Source organism: Balaenoptera ricei, chromosome 10 (genome assembly GCF_028023285.1).
Source record: "Balaenoptera ricei isolate mBalRic1 chromosome 10, mBalRic1.hap2, whole genome shotgun sequence".
NCBI classification, from domain to species: Eukaryota; Metazoa; Chordata; class Mammalia; order Artiodactyla; family Balaenopteridae; genus Balaenoptera; species Balaenoptera ricei.
Genome location: NC_082648.1, coordinates 54277047 through 54298798, shown reverse-complemented (window position 1 = coordinate 54298798; position 21752 = coordinate 54277047). Strand labels below are relative to the sequence as shown.

At 38.9% G+C, this 21752-nt stretch overlaps 1 protein-coding gene and 1 long non-coding RNA gene across 2 annotated transcripts in view; both read right to left on the bottom strand.

Moving 5' to 3' along the window:
- LOC132373378 (uncharacterized) overlaps positions 1 to 21752 on the bottom strand; it is a 151993-nt gene that overhangs the window by 113971 nt on the left and 16270 nt on the right. The gene's annotated exons all lie outside the window — the stretch shown is intronic.
- Positions 3466 to 3945, bottom strand: LOC132372593 (adenosine 5'-monophosphoramidase HINT1-like). The gene has a single exon (XM_059934674.1). It carries the CDS (start codon positions 3912 to 3914, stop codon positions 3534 to 3536), a length of 381 nt encoding a protein of 126 aa, XP_059790657.1. The 5' UTR covers positions 3915 to 3945; the 3' UTR covers positions 3466 to 3533.

The following is a 21752-nucleotide window of genomic DNA, read 5'->3' as shown; positions in this document are numbered from 1 at the left end:
TCATGGAAAAGAAGTAGCCACTGTGTCAAATGCTACTGAAAGTCAGTGTTCAGATCATTGTTAATCTAAGACCATTTGAAATTGTCCCATGGCTCTTGAACATTCTGTTCTGTTTATTCACTTGTTTTTCTCTGTGTTTCAATCGGAGTAATTTCTATTGGTCTATCTTCAAGTTCACTTATTTTTTCCTCAGCTGTTTTGAGTTTATGGATGAGTCTGTCAAAGGAATTCTTCACCTCTGTTCCTGTTTTCCATTTATCCACCAATTCTTTTCCTTTTGTTTCCATCTCTATGCTGAATGTAGCCACCTTTTTATGCATGTTGTCCACCTTTTCCATCAGAGCCCTTAACATATTAATCATAGCTATTTAGAGCCCCTGTCTGATGGTCCCAACATCTGCGTCACATATGAGTCTGGTTCTGTTAAATGCTTTGCCCCCTGACTCTGTGTCTGTTTTCTTGCTTCTTTGTCTGCCTTGTAACTGTTTGTTGAAAGCCAAACTTCTTGTGTAGGTCAGTAGACATTAAGGCTACTAGTTTGTGTGTCTACATATGGGCATGCATTTCCTTCTGCAAGGTCTTTAGTGTGGAGGAGCTGAATCAATCTAGTCAGGATTTGAGCTGAGTTTGTGATTTGTTGTTATAGTTACCTTGAGTGCACCAACAGCTTTAAATTACTCTAACATTACCTGGTGTTTAGGGTGGGTGCTGGATTGTAGGAGGTTTTCTTCTGAATGTCTGTTCCACACAGCTTTAGGTCTTCCATTTCACTACCCCTCAGTGCTGTTACTTGTTAATTGTACAAGTACAATTTTATTTAATTGTCCAATTGTTTTTTTAGCCTGGTTTTGGGAGCAGACAGCAGGTGGCAGTTTGCAGAGAATATCTCAGTTGTTTTGCTTATCTGCAGTCTTCGTCAAGCACCATGTTCCTTGGATCCCCAGAGTTGGGCTATTTCAGTGATCCTACCCCACCCTCAGTTGTGGGTCTGGGACCAGCTCATATTCCTGCCCCACCCCCATGATAGAGTTTTTTGCAGTTTCCCTCCCACAGTTACACTGGGTTTCTCCGGTGTCCTAAAAGCAACAATGCACTAGTGATTTAAGTGTTTGTCCCACATGAGAGATGGGGAGAAGAAGGACTTGTGCCTTTCCCACAGTGGCACCTGTTCCCCTCCCCCAGGTCTGCTCTGTGATGGAGGCTTTCTCGGGATTCTCATCCTGCCCCCAGTCTTTTTGTGAGCACTTGATGAGGTCCATAGAGAAAAATTCCAAAGTGCTGTGAAGTCCCCTTGTGTCTGCAGCTTCCTGAGGTTATATATTCTCCAACCTAGCCCACATTCAGCCGTTAGCGATTTGTTAAAAATTATACTCAAATTCTACTTATCAGTGGGTCTGCCCCTGTAAACAAGTAGTTGAGTCTCACTGCTCCTTGGAAGCACCTGTTTTTCTTTAGACTTCATGTTGGTTGATTGCCCTGAGTGCTCTGATGGGCTCAAGAAAATTGTGAATTTGCATACTGGCATTTTTTTGTGGTTGTTAGAGTGAGAATGATGCTCTTTCCAGCTTCCTACATCCTATGCAGAATGCAAAAGTCCTGTTTCATTCATCTTTAACTGTATGTCATTTATTTTCTCTGGACCTCAGTCATAGGAATAGTATGCTAGAAAATCTCTAATGTGCCTTCCATCACACATGTTGCAGTAAACAAAACAGCTTCTAAAGAAGCCACAGTTTTATATTTACTTTTGTTCCCTGTTCCTTATCACAGCTGCAGCAACTAACTTTATAGAGAGAAACAGGATATAAGAAAATTCAAACTCAAATCCTATATAATAATTTCTATCAGCACTAGATCTAAAATCATAATATGGCCTGACTTTCTAGATTACCCTCTATTCATTAGCTTCAAGACAGCAAACCAGTTTCAATTCAATGAGTAGCACAGGGATCCTGGAATTCATTTTCTCCTTAGTTAATTGTCATCTCTAATATTTATTTCCTTTCATGCTGAATTTTGTGACTCTTTCAACACATTCTTGGATGTTTCCACTACTCTCTCATGTTCCCTTCTTCCCATGATCTTTGGCAACTTTGAAAAAGCCTAGAAGTTGTTCCTGCCAGAAAGTGTTTGTGTCTCCCTGGTTCTATTGCTCAGATTGTGGAGTGCTTTATCTTGAGTGTAACTGTTGGAAAGGCATAAAGGGTAAAAGTCCCATCTACCAAATCCACCAACTTCACAGCCTCTCTGAGTCCTTCATCACAAGGGGAAGTCTAAAAGACGGCCTTTTCCCCCTTGGATATTCCAGCTTGAACAAAAAGCATTTTTAAATCCATAAATCAGTCCAGCCAGAAAACAGCCTCACACAGTTCCCAAACTGTTGACTGTTGCGTGGCAATATACACATGGCATTGATGAATCCCTGACCTGGCATTTCCTCCAAGTCTCATACAATTGATTACTGGATTTTACAGACCACAGTTGGCTACTACATAGAAGCCAGCATCCTGGGCTCTGGAGAGCTTTGCCTCATGCCTTTTCAGATGCTCCTTTTCTATTTATTTTTATGTCTTACTCTAGTCCCTTTTCTTTTGTAATTGATGACTGTCCAGGCTTAATGTTTAGCCACATAGGGAATTAACAGATGACCCAAGGCAATGGTTTCATTGTTATGGACTCAAAACACTGCCATTACACTGGAGAATACAGAGTTTAATGGTTTCTCCCCTCTAGTGTGAAATCCAACTGTTGTTTGATGGCAGGAAGTCATCTGATGGTGTGATGTGAATCACCCCATATCCTTTCAGTCTTTTTTTCCTTCTTTTAGGTTAACAACAATTGGATTCTATTACTTATGACCAAAAACCTTAACTGATAAGTCCTCATCAACTTAAAAAGTGTTCAGGTCTCTCCATGCCTTACAAGAGTGAGATGAAACTAGAGGTAGAGATATGAAGTCTTCTAAGGTTTTTTGTTTTTCTTTTTTTTTTCTTCTAAGGTTTTTAAAAGGATGCTAAGTTTTATCTGAAGAAAAACAGAAAAGCACAAAATAGTTTTAGCATGAGTGTATTAGTCAGGCTTCTCCAGAGAAACAGAACCAATAGGGGAGAGAGAGAGAGACATGGCGAGAGATATTTACTATAAGGAATTGGCTTATACAATGAAGGAGACAAATTTATACAAATCTGCCAATCTGCCATCTGCAAGCTGGAGACCCAAGAAGCCAATGTGTGGTCCCAGTCTGAGTCTAAAGGCCTGAGAACAAGGAGCTCCAACGGTAGAAGTCCCAGTCCGAGGGTAGAAGAAGACTGATACCCCAGCTCGGCAGTCAGGCAAAGAGCAAATTATCTCTTATTCAGCTTTTTTTTTTTTTTTTTTTTGACCATGCAACAATGTCTTTTATTACGTATGGGTTTTTAAAATTATTTCTGCAATCTCTCCATACACAGGCCAAAAAAAAGTATTGTTTTGCATATTGGAACTTGCAGACCTGATCACTGCATAGAGAAGGGAAAATGATCCCTACAACACACTTAACCAGGAGGCCAATTCATCTGCCGACCTCCAAGAACATGGAGATGAACATGATAGACAGACTGTCCCCCATCTGAACCTTTATTCACCACCATTCGATAACCCTTCTTCAGGCCCAGATCAGCAGCACATTTCTTGCCAACAATCATTAAATGTCCAAGAAGACCTTCATCGTCATCTTCTGCTGCAGAAATCTGGGATATATGTTTCTTGGGTATCACCAGAAAATGTGTTGGTGCTTGAGGGGAAACGTCATGGAAAGCAAGACACTGGTCATCCTCATAAATGATTTTGGCTGGGATTTCCTTGTGAATGATCTTCCCGAAGATCGTGTCGCCACCAGGCCGGGCGGCCTGAGCCTTAGCGATCTCATCTGCCATCTTGGCCTCCCTCCTGCGCGGCCGGCCGGGGAGAAGGTCGGGAGGAGGCTTATTCAGCCTTTTTGTTTTATTTAGGCTCTCACTGTATTAGACAAGGCCCACCCAAATTAAAGAGAGCAATCTGCTTTTACTCAGTCTACTGATTCAAATGCTAATCTCATCCAAAACACCCAGAAATAATGTTTAACCAAATATCTGGGCACCCTGTGGCCCTGTCAAGTTGACACATAAAATGAACCATCACAATGAGGGAGACACCAAAGATGGAAGTACTTAGTGGTGACAATCTGATTCAAAAACGGCCCAGTCTTTGAGCTCGATTTGCAGAACACTCTTTATTAAGATTGTTTCTTTGACAGACCTCTGAGGATGATATTAGCAAGGAGCTAGAGGTCTCCAGAGCACACCCATGGTGGCTGTCTCAGATTTCCCCAAGTGCTGTGCTCTGAATCTGTAATAGATGTCCACACTGAGGCCACACTTCCCACGGTTGCTGTCAGCCAAGGACAAAGTACAGCAGGTGTGAAATAAAGTTCGTATTTCATGGCAACACAAGAAAAATTTAAACATAAAAAAATGTTCTCTGCCCTTTGGCCTCCTCTCTCCCCTCTACTGTGCATTGTGTATCTGCATTATGCATTGACCAAAGCTTCCCCATCGGCAGAAATACCTGGTCAACCAAAAAGAGAAACATTCTCCTAGCATCAACAAGACAGGTCCTTAAAAGATAACATTCCTTCTTGATCTTGTAAGGGGCCACAATGACTCTTAGATCTGGATTGTGTAAACTGTCAATAATACGTACAATAATGTGTCATTTACTCTACAGCCCTCTATCTCAAAATACTTATATAACTGTGCCTTGACTTCTAACGGGCAGAACAGTTCTCAGAGCTTTCTGAGGTGCTGTTCCCGTGTTATAATCCTCAACTTGGCTTGAATAAAATTTTCCATTTCTTTCTTAGATCGACTGATTATTTTTTTGTTGACACAGGGATAATAATGCAGACTCATTCTCACAACACATGACACATGGCAATTTTGACTCACGTACTCCTCATCAGGCAGCGAGAAACTTTCTTAGACCTGCACTGCAGTCTGACACTCTTCCCACCAGCCTCCTTCGGAGGGATCAGGCCTGTATGTCTGTCTGAAGATTCTCTCCATCTTGTTCAGCCCTCTCTCCTTTTCCCCCAACAAGTAAGCAGGCACGTCTAATCCTGTTTTGCCATATGCTTCTCAGAGGATGCAAACTAACACAACTCAAAGACATAATCTGATTGCCAAATTGGAGGCTGTGTGAGAATGGATGATAGGCGTGTCAGAGGGGATCTGGGAAGACCAGACAAGAGGTAAGGTCAATAACCAGGCAAGAGTTAGTGGTAGTTTGTACCAGGGTGGTGTCAGCCCAGGTTCACATTAATCACAACAGATACCAGATTTAATGAGGGACTTCAAGTTTCAGATTCCACCTGCCTATTACTGGAGGTGGGGCTCCTCATATCCTACCAGATTATGTCAGGATCTAAAAGAAGGAGAAAGTACATTTGGAGGCCTTCCGTACCTGCAGCTAAACCAGCTTGGTGAAGACAGGCACTGACTCCATGGAATTGGGGATGCTTTCCCTCAGCTAGTTTTAAAATATTCTACAATTCAGGTCATGTTCAAGGTTCTAGCATTATGCAATATTTTCAATGACAGAGATTATAGCATTGTTATTTGTGCCACTATAATCAGAGAGGGGTCAGCATTTCCACTGCTAACACTGTATTTCCAGAGCCATAAAATTTACAACTTGCTGAAATGTGGCATGCAAAGTCAGCCACAAAATTTTTCTAAATTTCCAGCAAAGACTCCATCACGCCATTAAAATAAAAACAAGAAGTAAGTAACAGTTTAGAATTCGTTTAACTTAAAATGGTGACTTCTATTATACAATCAAACTTGGTGAATGAATCTTCATGTGAAGAAGCAAGGATTTTTTTTACAGGTATTCCATCAGAGGGTCACTTAAAAAGCATATTTGTTAGACTTCTAGAAAATCCAATTGCTGCTCAATTTGGGGCTTCCCATGAGATCATTTAAAAAGAGTCTTTTTTTTACAGGCCTTTATTTCCTTTCTGGGAAAAAAAAATCCAATTGAAAACCTATCACCATCTCTGATTCTTAAAGATAATGGAGATGTTGAATTTAATCTCAAAAAAAAATGGAAACGAGGGCAAAAATCTTGACACCCAATGTCTCATACTAATGCTACTGATTTATTTCTTTGTTTTTTTTGAATTTTTTTTTTATTTTTTTATTTTTTTATTTTTTAATACAGCAGGTTCTTATTAGTTATCCATTTTATACATATTAGTGTATATATGTCCATCCCAATCTCCCAAGAGTTATTTCTTATTCCCACCAGAGAGTGGACTTAGGAAAAGAAAGTGAGTCTGCTATTTCATTCCTCTTTTACATTTATGTGGACAAAGCGTCTTAACTGATGCTGCCGTAGTTGAATAAGCAGCAAATATTATTTTAAAGCTCACTTTTCCTGGGGGTGACAAGCCACTTGACTAAAAATTTCAGCGATGCCTCGGTGATACAGCACGGGAAGCTCTCACACTAAGCACCAGAGCCAAGGACTCTGGAGGAAGGGGATGGGGGGGGCTTCCACCTGCAGGCAGAATGAGTGTCATTTCCTCAAATTCCTCGAGACCACCCACAGGCATGAAGGATGGTGAACAAAGCCTGGGGAATGGAGACTATCTTCAAAAATCTCCCAGTGCTTCCTGGGAGATTTAAGGGACAATAAGAAAATAATTTGTTGGTTTGTAAGTCAGTTGATGTAGTTTTTGATCATTCAGATGGGACAGTTCTGCCTGGAAGGGATCAGTCTTTTTTTTGTGCCAAAGACTAACACAAACAGATACAAATCAAAGGAGGTGTTCTTTCAATAAAGGAAATTCCAGAAAGGATGCCTAGGCTTAATTAAAATATAACCCTTTGTTTCAAGGGCTCTTCTTTCCCTTGCAAAAGGAAATGTACTCTCTGAAAAAGCATGTGCCAGGACTGGTGAGATCGAATTCTTCAACAAGTAAGGATCTGTCTACATTCGGGACAACATCTTGGGGAAGCCTTGAAGGGAATCGTGCCTGGAGTCCTGTCTGACTTAACTCATCATCACAGTCCTTCATCACAACATAATGAGTGTTATTACTTCCTCATGTGGCCTGTGGGCTTTGTTAATTAAAGAATGGAAAGGTAAGTAGTTCCAACCTTTTGCTTTTAATTAATCAAACGATGTGTTTTCCATCCTCAAGTTGCTGGGCAGAAAGTAAAATATTTAGTCTGCCTTCTAATACCCAAAAGAGTTCAGTGAAAAAAACTCAGCTGCTGGTTTGAGATTGTGTAGACAACACAGCAGATAACTGACTGCTGTTTTCTTTCCAAATTTTAAGTCAGTTGTATTGCCCACACTGCTGCCTGTAATACAGTAGTCTCTGAAGAAAAAGAAAAGATTGTCTTGTATCATCTCATCAATATAAATAAAACCTTCTTAAAGAAAAGGTCCATATCTTAAACTTTTGTGGGTATGAAGCAGGAGATAGATGGGTCCCAGGCTGAACAGTTTCTCCCCTGTGGACAGAAACTCCGTAACAGCAGAAACTCCATAAAAGCAGGATGATAGAGGAGGCTGGGCCCTGCCCAGATAAGAGATAAAAGACCACATATTCCTCATTCTTGAAGTCAAGGAGACCTTCCCAACTACACATGCACAGAAAGGCTCCTTGGAGGTCAAAAAGGGAGGGGGTGCCACCCCATAGTAAGTGATGTCAACTACCCATTGGCCTTTTCACTAGAATCCATTTTGGCTAAGAGATGCGTGAGCACACGGGAGGATTCTGAGATAAACCAAATACGGACTCAGAACCAGGCAAAGCAGGATGATTGGTCAAAGGAAACCCGGAAGAAATGCCCCAAAAAAGTGATTCAAACTACCATGAGGGTGCGACTCTCTCTCTGAGCCCACCTGTGTGTCTATCCACACCTACTGTACTGTTTTCCTCCTAATAAATACTTTACTTGCTTCACTAGTTTCCGTCTCTATGGGGAAATTCATTTCTACAAAGCCGATGGGCCAGGGCCTTGTCACTGGCCGCTGGTCCCTGGTGGTCTGGTGGCTAGGATTCAGCACTCTCACTGCCGCTGCCCGACCTCACTCTCTGGCCAGGAACCAAAATCCTGCTTCAAGCCGTTGCAGGCCGAGGCCACCCAAGATCAGGTCTTTGTTACAGTACTAGATAATCGGGAGGCACTCAACACAAAAACAGAACTGGAACTAACATTTACCGAGTGCCTATTATGCCACAATCTGTGCCCTTTTTGCCATATTATGCTGCCTTCCTGTTCACTTGACTTACTGAAACTTCCAGCCTTTAGATCATTCCTCCACATTAAAACACTCTCTACACTTTAAAGAGAAATATATTACCTGGAAGGAAAACACATCAACCCATTAACAAGCTTTGCATCTTAGCAAAAGCAGCACCTCATAGAATGGGCAGGGCACTAGTGTATTTCTTTTTGAGGGAAGTTAGGAAAAGCACAGAGGTGGAGCAGCAAATAAGTTTTATCTAGTGTGTCAGCCCTCCACAATTAGTGTTGGCTGGTGCCTGGAGCTCTGCTTTGAGAAGGAGTCTGAAAGCAGACAGGCTCTGTAGGAAAAAGAATTGCAGTCGTTTCTTGTATCTGCCTTGCTGGAGGCTTGATAGTGAGTGATGAGTGACAGTTACAGAACCCTGTCAGGAAAACCTGCCCTGCTATGCCACTGTGAGGGTAGAGGTATAAAGTGAAAATTGTCCTTCCCTTTATAAAAGCCCAAATCTTTTAAGTTTACCTCTGCAAGAGAATCTCTCTGTGGGGGTGTGGCACAAAACCAGATGGCCTCTGCTATTCACTCTTCTTCCAGATTCACTTTCTCCTTGGTGAGGTCTCACACCATGGTGGCCAGTGAGGAGTCAGGCCATGTTCCTGTCCACTTAATAAATACTCTGGCTCACGTGTAGACATGTGACCCTTCCCTCCATAGCCTATAGCACAGATGAAACAGGTTGGTTTATTTTAAAAAACCATCTCTAATTGCAGAGGAAGGAACACTTCTGCACTCATTCTATGAGGCCATCATCGTGATACCAAAACCAGACAAAGATGTCACACACACAAAAAAATTACAGGTCAATATCACTGATGAACATAGATGCAAAAATCGGCAACAAAATACTAGCAAACCAACTCCAACAATACATTGAAAGGATCATATACCATGATCAAGTGGGATTTATCCCAGGGATGCAAGGATTTTTCAATATCTGCAAATCAATCAGTGTGATACACTGCATCAACAAAATGAAGAAAAACCATATGATCATCTCAATAGATTCAGAAAAAGCTTTTGACAAAATTCAACACCCATTTACAATAAAAAGCTCTCTAGCAAGTGGGCATTGAGGGAACATACCTCAACATAATAAAGGCCATATATGACAAACCTACAGCTAACATCATACTCAATGGAGAAAAGCAGAAAGCATTTCTTCTAAGATCAGGAACAAGACAAGGACATCCACTCTCACCACTTTTATTCAACATAGTTTTGGAAGTCCTAGCCATGGCAATCAGAGAAAGATGAAAAAGAAATAAAAGGAATCCAAATTGGAGAAGAAGTAAAACTGTCACTGTCTGCAGGGGATATGATGCTATGCATAGAAAATCCTAAAGATGCTACCAGAAAACTACTAGAGCTCATCAATGAAGTTGGTAAAACTGCTGGATACAAAACTAATATACAGAAATCTGCTGCATTTCGCTAAACGAACAATGAAATATCAGAAACAGAAATTAAGGGAGCAATCCCATTTACCATGACATCAAAAAGAATAAAATACCTAGGAATAAACCTACCTAAGGAGTTTTGAAAACTGTAAGACCCTGTACTCTGAAAACTATAAGATGCTGATGAAAGAAATTGAAGACGACTCAAACAGATGGAAAGATATACCATGTTCTTGGATTGGAAGAATAAACATTGTTAAAATGACCATACTACCCAAGGCAATCTACAGATTCAATGCAATCCCTATCAAATTACCAATGGCATTCTTCACAGAACTAGAACAAAAAAATTTTAATTTGTATGGAAACACAAAAGACCCCGAATCTTGAGAAACAATCTTGAGAAAGAAGAATGGAGCTGGAGGAATCATGCTTCCTGGCTTCAGACTATACTACAAAGCTACAGTCATAAAAACAGTGTGATACTGGCACAAAAGCAGACACATAGATCAATGGAACAGGATAGAAAGTCCAGAAATAAATCCATGCATTTATGATCAATTAATCTACAACAAAGGAGGCAAGAATATACAATGAAGAAAAGACACTCTCTTCAATAAGTGGTACTGGGAAAACTGGACAGCTACATGTAAAAGAATGAAATTAGAACATTCTCTAACACCACATACAAAAATAAACTCAAAATGGATTGAAGACCTAAATGTAAGACCAGATACTATAAAACTCCTAGAGGAAAACATAGGCAGAACACTCTTTGACATAAATCCCAGCAATATTTCTTTTGATCCATCCTTCTAGAGTAATGGAAATAAAAACAAAAATAAACAAATGGGACCTAATTAAACCTAAAAGCTTTGGCACAGCAAAGGAAAAGACAACCTATGGTCTGGGAGAAACGTTTGCAAGTGATGCGACTGACAAGGGATTAATTTCCAAAATATACAAACAGCTCATACAGCTTAATATCAAAAAAAAAAAAAAACAAGTAACCAAATCAAAAAATGGGCAGAAGACCTAAATAGACATTTCTCCAAAGAAGACGTACAGATGGCCAACAGGCATATGAAAATATGTTCAATATCACTTATTATTAGAGAAATGAAAATCAAAACTACAATGAGGTATCACCTCACACCAGTCAGAATGGACATCATTAAAAAGCTTACAAATAATAAATGCTGGAGAGGGTGTGGAAAAAAAGGGAACCCTCCTACACTGTTGGTGGGAATGTAAAGTGGTGCAGCCACTATGGAGAACAGTATGGAGGTTACTCAAAAACTAAAAATAGAGTTACCATATGATCCAGCATTCTCACTCCTGGGCATATATCCGGAAAAGATGAAAACTCTAATTCAAAAAGATACATGCACCCCAATGTTCAGTGCAGCACTATTTACAATAGTCAAGACATGGAAGCAACCTGAATGGCCATCGACAGATGAATAAAGAAGAGATGTTGTACATACACAGTGGAATATTAGTCATCCATAAAAAAGAATGAAACAATGTCATTTGCAGCAATATGGATGGACCTAGAGATTATCATATTAAGTGAAGTAAGTCAGGTAAAGAAAGACAGATCTTATATGATATCACTTATATGTGGAATCTAAAAAAAAATGATACAAATAAACTTATTTACAAAACAGAAATAGACTCACAGACATAGAAAACAAACTTATGGTTACCAAAGGGGAAAGGTGGGGAGAAGGGATAAATTAGGAATATGGGATTAATATACACACACTACTATATATAAAATAGATAAACAACAAGGACCTACTGTATAGCACAGGGAACTATACTCCTCAGTAGAATACATTTTTTTTCTTCACTAAGATATTTAAATACCTTTATTTCATATATCTCATGCAGCATCTCTTGCATTTTCCTTCTTTTTAAAGTACTTTATCCTAAACACTTCTTCAATGTGAGTCTTAATGTGACCATTCTTCTGAGACATTGAATAGCTGAATGTATTTTTATCTTGCCCACATGTCTAACTAACAGGAAGTGCTAGGATCTTTTCTTTCAGTATTTTTTTAAAATGGTATATATATTCTTTTCCATTATAGGTTATTACAAGATATTGAGTATAGTTCCCTGAGGACTTCAAAGGGTACACAAATGCTTGACTCAAATTCACAAATTTTAGAAGGAATTTTAAATTTGCAATGAAACAACCACTATACACAACTTTTAACATACTGGAGACCAACATAAGGCCACTCATCAGGCCGCTGATTAACTTTAGAATAAGTAAATATTATGAATTTTAACTATAAGACAAATTTATAGTAAGATAGATGAATAAGTATCTTGTTAGAGTTTCTGTTATTTAAAAATAGTTAAATTTGAAGAAGAGAAAAAGAAATATATATACACATAATAACCCCTAATTAAATTTCTAGATAACATCAAAATGATGAGATCAGCGTAGAGAAAGGTAGGGGGAGAGTTTTAAGAGCATAAGCATATGTAGACTTCTCATCTTGTTGGGGGGAAGACAGAGATGTCTGTTTTTCTAAGTAAAACGTATTCAAAAGAAATATGGAAAAAGTGGAACAAATTGAAATAATTACCTAAACAAGAGCAACAGATCCAATGTATCAGTAACTACAGTAAGTGCAAATTACCAGTTCAAAGACAGAAATTGTCAGATTGGAGTGTGAGTGTGTGTTGGGGGTGGGAGGCAGTGCTGTTTAAAAGACACACATCTTATCTCCATACCAGAAGGCATAACCTGCTCTCTCTACTCCTTATCATGCATGCAAGTGTAGGTAGGTCTCTTTACCTTTCTGTACCTCAGTTTTCTCATAATATGGAAAATGGTATATCAGTTAGATGTTTTTGTCTACAAGTAATAGAACCCCACCCCAAAGAGGATTAGACAAAGAGACTGTTTATAATCATGCACTAAAGTCCAAAGACAGGAGGCACTTCAGTGTGTCTGTTTTGTCCTCAGGCTGGCTCCGCTTATGACCCCAAGACGACCCCCACTCATTCATGCAACCTGTGCAGATGCAACTATGCACAGCTGCATAAGAAGGCCTGCCTCCTTCCAGGGTCTCATTTAGAGAATAAAGAAATCTTGCTCAGAATCTTCCCAGCATCCTGGTCGTCACCTTTCATTGACTAGAATTTTATCTCTTGTTCAGGGCTACACAATTCCTGTCGAGGATAATGGGAAAGCAGTGACCCATCCGGATTACCTTTGTTACTGAGGGATGGGAACATGTGAAGGACCTAAGTTATACGAAAGAGGTAAACACTCAAAAAAAGTGAAGCTCAACCAGCAAGAAAAAAAAAAAGGAGAGAAATAGTTGTTACACGGACAGCCAACGATGTCTGTGACCAGTGGGGATAGGAATATCTTTCCCACAGGGTTGATGTGAGAATAATATTTGAAAGTTCCTAGAAAGTGGCCCAAAGAAGACATTTCATGAAAATTATTCTTCCTTCTGTTTTCCCTTTCTTTCTCTCCTTTCCTCCAGTTACAGTCTGGGCTTCTTTTTCTCTCCTTCATTTATTGGTTTAAGAGATTAAAACTACAGTATGCTAACCAGCAGCCTGAGGAGTGCCATAGTGTTCACGCCACCCCTGTGTCAACAGACTGTAAATTACCCCCAAAAGCCACAGGCTAATGTCTGACTGCTTTTTTGGCCATTCCAACTGGGAGAACATTGAAACAGCACGGATCTAATCAGCAGCTGGGTCCTCACGAGCATTCTTTACACTGCTACCTAATTATTCATCCTGTAGAGTCAATTTGGGTCCAGGTTTTGATAACTGCAGCTTATCTGTGTTTAATCATCATCATAGGGACTTCCCTGGTGGTGCAGTGGTTAAGAATCCGCCTGCCAATACAGGGAACACGGGTTCGAGCCCTGGTCTGGTCTGGGAAGATCCCACATGCCACGGAGCAACTAAGCCCGCGCGCCACAACTACTGAGCCTGCGCTCTAGAGCCCGCGAGCCACAATTACTTAACCCATGTGCCTAGAGCCCGTGCTCCGCAACAAGAGAAGCCACCGCAATAAGCCCGCACACTGAAACAAAGAGTAGCCACCGCTGGCCACAACTAGAGAAAGCCCGCGTGCAGCCACGAAGACCCAACGCAGCCAAAAATAAATAAATAAATTTTTAAAAATCATCATCATAATTTACACTTAAATATTTTGTAGGTTTGTTGTACAATTAAAGTGACTACATATGCAGCTTGTTCAGAGTTTCAAATTAGAGCCCCGTGATTCATATGTACACACACAATTTTGTGGAGAGAATGGCACAGTTAACACTGAATATAATGATTTAAAATACTCAGTGTATAAAAGTACAGCAAAGTGAAGAATATTATTACTTCCGTTTACCTGGTGAGCTTCTGCAAACTGACTTTATAGATTTGGGATGTTGGTTTTACTAACATGATAATAACAAATAGTAGTTAAGACTTGTTGAAAGGCTTGCCAGAAGCCACTTTTCTATGTGCTTTACCGTTATTAATTCAATTTAATGAATTTATTTAATTCAAATGATGAAACTGACACCAGGATTAAGTAACTTACTCAAGATCAGAAGGTTAAAGCCAGAATTCAAACCCAAGCAGTCTTATTCCAAAGCCTACTCTCTTAACGATGGTCTAATGAAAATCCTATCGTTGAAAAAAGCTTGAGTTAGGTTTGCTAATACTTGTAACATAAAGTGAAACAACCGTTGGAGCTCTAATAAAGGCACACCCACTCTCTCTTTCCCTCCTCTACTCGCCACTCCTAGAGAAATATTTAGTATCTGTCACCCCCATTATAACCTGCTCTCTCCACCCTTCCTTCTCCTTCCTTGACTCCAGTTCAATTAGCCATTTTTACACACACACACACACACACACACACACACCAAGAGAGAGCTGCTAGAAAGGCATTCTCATCCTACCCTTCCAAACTAGAAATGAGCTGAGCGAATGTTTGGCTATGTTAACTTTAGGGAGATAGAAGTTTGACGTGGGATGAAGAGCTCCTGATTCTGCCCTCACCTCCACCACCACCCCAATGTCCCAGCATTACTTCTGCCGTTTTTTCCAACCTAGTACATCTTCCTCTCTCCTCTCTCTTCATGGCCTTCCTTTACTTCCAAGTTATGCACAATATTTAGTTTCTCTAGGAAACTTGAAAAGATGAACCTAAATATTGTACAGCATTAAGGAGTAGGGAAGATACAGAATTTCAAGAGCCCCTTTGGAGCTCTCAGTCACTCTGATTCACTCTGAGTCACTGTTATATACAATTAAAGGCAATCATAAGTAACATAATCATTAAAATGAGCCACCTTATCACCCAACCCTACTTCCCCAACACTATGTTACGGCATCTTGCTTCACTCACATCACTAACGCAAGTGATGTCCTGAACAGTTCTGGATGTAGCCACAATGTTTTTTTAAATTCGTCATCTCGATACAATGTGAAAGAGTGGCCTTTTCTATACTTAAAAGACCCTACTATACTATGGATATAGGTAAACAGAGTTGCACTGCTGGGTAAAACTAAGTTGCTCTGCAGAAGAAAGACCAGTTGCAGGCCAGGGAGAGGGTGCTGTAGATTCCAGTGTAAGAGAAACCAGAGCAGAAGAGCTAGCTCTGGAGGAACAGCAGAGATGAACCCCTAACTGACTTTGGATTGGAGAGACTGAAAAAGAGGAAGGTCTCAAGGGATGTTCTGAAGTGAAATAATTTGGAGAGAAATAACATTGAACTGTGCAATGTCAGTTACCCTCATCCCTTACAAAATATTCAATAAAATTTGTACTGCTGCCTTGTGTTTTGATAGTAGAAAATTCTTTAAGAAGCTTGCAAAGAACTGTTGATACCTGTTTCCAAGTCAAAAGAGGGTGAAAACAGAGATACATCTCAGGGACAGATGATTTATTGATTAGATGTGTAATAATAAAAATAATAAATTCCACCTCTGAGAATTAATCTTCCATTCCTTACTTGGACATTCATTTCCTTCTATCTTTTTTCTATATCCACAACACCTTTATTCTCTATTTTAGCAACAATCACACTTAAAGACAATTTACTTTACTTACATGTGCCATCCTCCCCACCCCAACATACACAAGCATACATGCACACCCACATTCAAATGTGATTCTGAGCTTCTTGGAGATAAGAAATCTGTCTCATTAATGTTGGTGTACCCAGTCCCCAGCATCTTGCATGTAACAGAATAGACATTCAATGTATGTTTACCCAGAAACAGAACTTGAATAAAGAAACAGAACTTGAATAAAGCTTTTAACTCTATACAAAGGACTTCCACAACCAGATGGATTGATCATGAATGTTTTTATCACTCGTGTTGAATGTAGTTATCTGAATTTGTATGGTCTTCCCATTTAACGAAAGCACCTTCTACATTCATAATGCTTTTCTAGCCCACAAACACAATGGTCAGTTCATAGCAGCACTATGTACAATAGGCAAGACATGGAAGAAACTCACATGCCCATCAACAGAGGACTGGCTTAAAAAGATGTAATACATATATATATATATATATATATATATATATATATATATATATAATGGAATATTACTCATCCCTAAAAAAGAATGAAATTCTGCCATTTGTAGTGATGTGGATGGACCTAGAGAATATTGTGCTTAGTGAAAATAAGTCAGACAGAGAAAGACAAATTAGGGGTACGGGATTAACAGATACAAACTACTATACATAAAAAAGATCAGCAACAAGGATTTACTATACAGCACAGGGAATTACACTCAATATCCTATAATATCCTATAATGGAATATAATCTACAAAAAAACTGAATCACTATGCTGTACCCCTGAAACTAACACAATATTGTAAATCAACTATACTTCAATTAAAAGAAAACTAAGTCCTTTCTTTTGGAACTAAAACAAAACAAAACAAAAACACAGTGGTCTATCTGAAAATCTTACAGACCAATTTCTCATGAAAGTGTCTGCAATGTGTCCTGAACTTTTGGGAGAAAGACAGTATAGACACAGTTCAAATATGACTAAAAATGTGCTTGTCCCTCCAGATCAAGAGAAATCATACATTTTACTGAAGCATCACTGAAATATTTCAGAGTCCAGATAGAATTATGTGGGAGTAGAGATTGTCAGCTACACCCTGTATGTATTCGCCTACTCTTCATTTTAGCTCTAGAGCACCCCACCATTATCATCATTATTTAGCATCACCCATGGCCCCTAGACAGTACAGTCCCTGCATTCCTTGCAGCTAGATGTGGCCATTTGACCATATTACCACTAGCATAATATAAGCAGAAGGGATGTATGCAACTTCTAGGACGTTTTCTTATAAGGAAAATGCTTGACCCCACTTCCTCTTTCTCCCTTCCTTCTGACTAGAATAAATGACGTGGATCAGAGAAGCAAGATTTTACCATGAGGACAAGGGAAACATCTCAGAGCAGAGATTTTAACCAATTTTGTGCTGTGGATCTCTTAGGCAGTCTGGTAAAACCTACGGAGCCCTTCTTAGAGTAAAGTTTATAAATGCATAAAATAAGATACATAAGGTTGGGGCTTCCCTGGTGGCACAGTGGTTGAGGGTCTGCCTGCCAATGCAGGGGACACGGGTTCGAGCCCTGGTCTGGGAAGATCCCACATGCCGCGGAGCGACTAGGCCCGTGAGCCACAATTGCTGAGCCTGCGCGTCTGGAGCCTGTGCTCCGCAACAAGAGAGGCCGCGATAGTGAGAGGCCCGCGCACCGCGATGAAGGGTGGCCCCCACTTGCCGCAACTAGAGAAAGCCCTCTCACAGAAACGAAGACCCAACACAGCCATAAATAAATAAATAAATAAATAAATAAAATTAAAAAAAAAAGATACATAAGGTTAAAAAGGAAAATATATTAAAATATACATCTCAAAATTATGTTTAGAAGTTTTACTATAATAAGTATGTGTTTATTAACCCATTAAATAGCAAGCTCTAAAGGCAGGTCTATTGTTAGTAGTGATGTAGTGTGATATTATAAGATATTTGCAACAAATTAATATGACATAAAATTATCTGTCGTTTCTCTTGGTGGCAAAGTCATAGGTACTGCTAGTATCATTGTTGGTTGTTGTCTACGTTTGAAAGTGAAAGAAGTACTAAATCTTATTTAGAGGTGAATGAAAAATAAAGAGTTAACATTTTCCATCCAAGTTCAACAGATTCCCTAACTTCTACGCATGGCCTCCCAAGGGTCCATGGATCAAAGGTTAAGACCTTGCTCTGGGGGATGATGGAGAAATAAGATATAGGATGACCTTGTGGAACAGACCCATCTACTTGCCATGGATTTCCAACCTACCTCCTAACTGTTACATGAGAGAGAAAAAAATTATCTTATTAAAGCTACTGTATTTTAGAGTATCTGTTATAGCAGCTTAATCTGTATTCTAATACAGTGGAATATCACAGCCCTTCAGATACAAAATTCAGCTTTCGGCCACTGGGGAAATCAAGTGAAAAAAAACCAGAACGGGTAGGGAGAAGGGGTGTCCAGAGCAACAGCTCCCTCTTCATTTAGTCAGTTATGAATGCTTTGTCACTCAGGTCAGGCATTCTCACTGTGACTACTCTTTGGTCATTACTACCAGTTTCCTGGGGTCTCTGAAAAATGCAACCTCAGTCATTTCAAGTCAGAGAAGTTTGGATGCCTCCTGTGTTTGATGTGGCTGGAACCACATCAAACAACAGCAATAAAGAATGCTTCTGAAGGATTTAGTCTAACTGCCTCTTAGTATTTCTGAAGAAAGGCAGGAAAAAAAGCTTCCTCCAGCCATTATTGTGATTGCTCACAAATTTTCCATTTACTATGCAAATTTAAATCTCAGCCATTATATGAAACCAAATTAAAGCAGGAAACACTTGATCTGAACAATTCTCTGTCATTCTCTAGAAAAGGCTTATCCAAAAGAAATGAAGAAACAAGTAAACAAAGTTTTAGTTGTTATTAAAAGACACCAAAAAACCAGTTGTGATAGGATTCTGAAAAACTTTTGATCACGCTGCTGGGCAGGCCTTTTTCTTGAGTCCCAGAAGAACAATTGGTTTTGTGTAAAAAGGTTACGGAAGATTAAAGTCAGAGGCAACGGCAACATAGAGTGTTTTGCAAACACCACATATCATGAAGTCAAAGGAACACAGATAGGAAAGGAAGGATTTACAAAATAACCTCCCATTGAACTCAGACTTTTTGTAGAAGACAAGGAAAATTTCTGTTCTCTGTTTTAAGATAGATGCTGAAAACTGAGGGAAGAGACTTAGGAAAAGCATATTGATGGCAATAACAACAACCTCTAATGTTGATCTAATTTGTGTAAAATTGGTATTATTTCTCCTTAAATATTTGGGAGAATTCACCAGTGAAATCATCTGGGTCTGAGATTTTCTTTGTGGGACGTTTTCTCATTTTAAATATAATTTCCTTAACAGATATAGGGCTTAGAAATTTTATCTCTTTTTTGTCAGGTTTGTTAATTCGTGTTTTTCAAGGAGTTTGTTCACTTCATCTAAGTCGTTGGATTTATTGGCATAACATAGGCTATGATATCACCTTGTTAACATTTTATGTCTCTAGGGTCTCTAATGATGCCTCCCTTTCACTCCTAACATTGGTAATTTACATTTTCTCTCTTTTGTTAAAGGTTTATAAATGTTATAAGGTGTTTCAATGAGCCAAGTTTTGGCCTTGTTGACTCTTTCTATTTCATTGATTTCTGCTCTTTATTTTTTCCTTCTTTCTACTTACTTTGTACTTAATTTGCTTTTCTTTTAGTAGTTCCTAAAGGTGGAAGATGAGAGCACTGATTTTTAAAAATTTTTTATTTTGTAATGCAGGCCACTAATGCTATAAATTTCTCTTTAAGCACTATTTACTGCATCCACAAATTCTGTTGTGTTTTTGTTATAACTCAGTTCAAAATATTTTCTCTTTTTGCTTGCAATTCCTTCTTTGAAGTATGTTGTTTATTTCTAAATATGTGGGGGCTTCTCTTGATTTCTTTTTGTTGTTATTTTCTATTGTGTTCTAAGAACATACTCTGTATAAGTTCTGTCTTTTGAATTTATTCAGACTTCTTTTTACAGTTCAGCACGAGTTCTATCTTGGTAAGTATTCTAAATGCACTTGAAAAGAATGAGTATTTTGGAGCTGTTTGGTGTAGTGTTATGTAAATGTCAAGTTAATATAGTTGAGAGAATGGTTCAGACTTTCTATATCCTTTCTCATTTTTTGTCTACTTAATCTATCAGTTACTGAGAGAGGAGTGTATTAAGATCTCCAACTATACTGTGGCTTTATTTCTATCCATTTTTGCTTCATATATTTTGAGGTTCACTCACACTTAACACTATTGTCCTCTTAATGATTTTCCCTTTCATCCTTATGAAATGTCCTCCTTTCATTTGGTAATGCTTCTTGCCTTAAAGTCTACTCTATCTGACATTAATATAGATACATTGGTTGTCTGTCTTCAAGTTCACTGATCCTCACTTTGACAGTGTTCAATCTAATGTTAAGCCCATCTAATGAGTGTTTGATTCAGATACTGTATTTTTCAATTCTAGAATTTCTATTTTGTTCTTTTTTTAGAGTTTTCCATATCTCTTCTGAAATACCCAATCTTTTTACCCATTATAGCTATCATTTCCTGAAAATTTTAAAAAACATATGTGTATTAGTTGTTTTAAAGTTCAGTTTATTAATTCCAATAACTGAGTAATCTATGGGTCTGTTTCTATTGACTATTTTTTCTTTTGATTATAGATCCTATTTTCCTGTTTCCTAGTGTGCTTCATAATTCTTTTATTGTATTCTAAATATTATATATAAAAGAACAGTGATGACTGGAGTAAAATACTTAGTTTTGTTTTACTTTGTTTTATTCCACAGCAAATACAAGCCCTTTCTCTATCTGGAAGTTAGGGTGAGGAGCTTATCATTAATATTTCTTTTAAAGTCAAGTTCAGCTATATCTGGGGTACAGCTTTAAATCGATTGAAATCACCTGTGAGTAGTCCAACCCCCAACCTCCTGAGTCACAACCTTTTTTATGCTTTCAGTAGCTGAGCTGCAAGAAAATTGGCTGCAGTTTCATATATTTTTGGAATATTTTTAATCTTTGGATTCATCTCCAGGCAGGGATCTGGAATCCAAACACCACAGGAAGGCACAGACCTAAGCAATTTCTCTCTGCTTACCAGCCCTTCCTCCACTGCTACTATCTTACCAAAACTCATGGTTGGGGAGGGTCTTCAAAAGAGCAGGCAGATCCCAGGAATCTGTCCCAGAATTTGGGGCTTTTCAGACTTTAATTTAACTTTAACTCCTGACAGCCCCACCTGGTCCAAAGCCTAGCCTATTTCCCCTTGATCCTGTTTCCCTATGAGGAAGGTTTCTTAGGTAGGGAAGGCTGCCTTCACTCTCTGCTCTTATACAGGCTTCTTTCTCTCTGAAATTCAAGAGAGATTAAGGTTAATCAAAGCTTCCTCATGTGAATACCACCCCTGCCTGGCCCCATAGAAAATAATTTTTTCTAGGTTTTCCTTATTGTTTCAATGGGAGAGAAGGTCTCCCGTGTCCTTGTCTATTCTCCCCAGAAGCAGAAACCCCCACAAAGCCTGAGTTCATAATCAATTCTTTTAAGCTGTTTCCCAAACATGAAAAAAAAAAAGATTGGAAAATCAGATTTGTTAAGGACAACAAAGAGAATGCAATATATTCACAAGAGAAGGTTGAAGGACTAGGAAATTTAAAGTAAATTAAGAAGGTTGGTTAGGTGATATTACCTGAAGCATGAACAAAATGTACTGTTAATTATTTTAATTTTATTATTCAAAAAGGTCCTCTTGGCCTATGAAACCTGCATCTGTCCTGCCATGGAGTAATTCTGCCCATAGCTTTCCATGAGTATGCACTGCCATTTTCTTTCTGTAGTATTCTAACTTG

Coding starts and splice junctions, on each gene's coding strand:
- LOC132372593 (XM_059934674.1), bottom strand. CDS start 3,914: ATGGCAGATGAGATCGCTAAGGCTCAGGCCGCCCGGCCTGGTGGCGAC.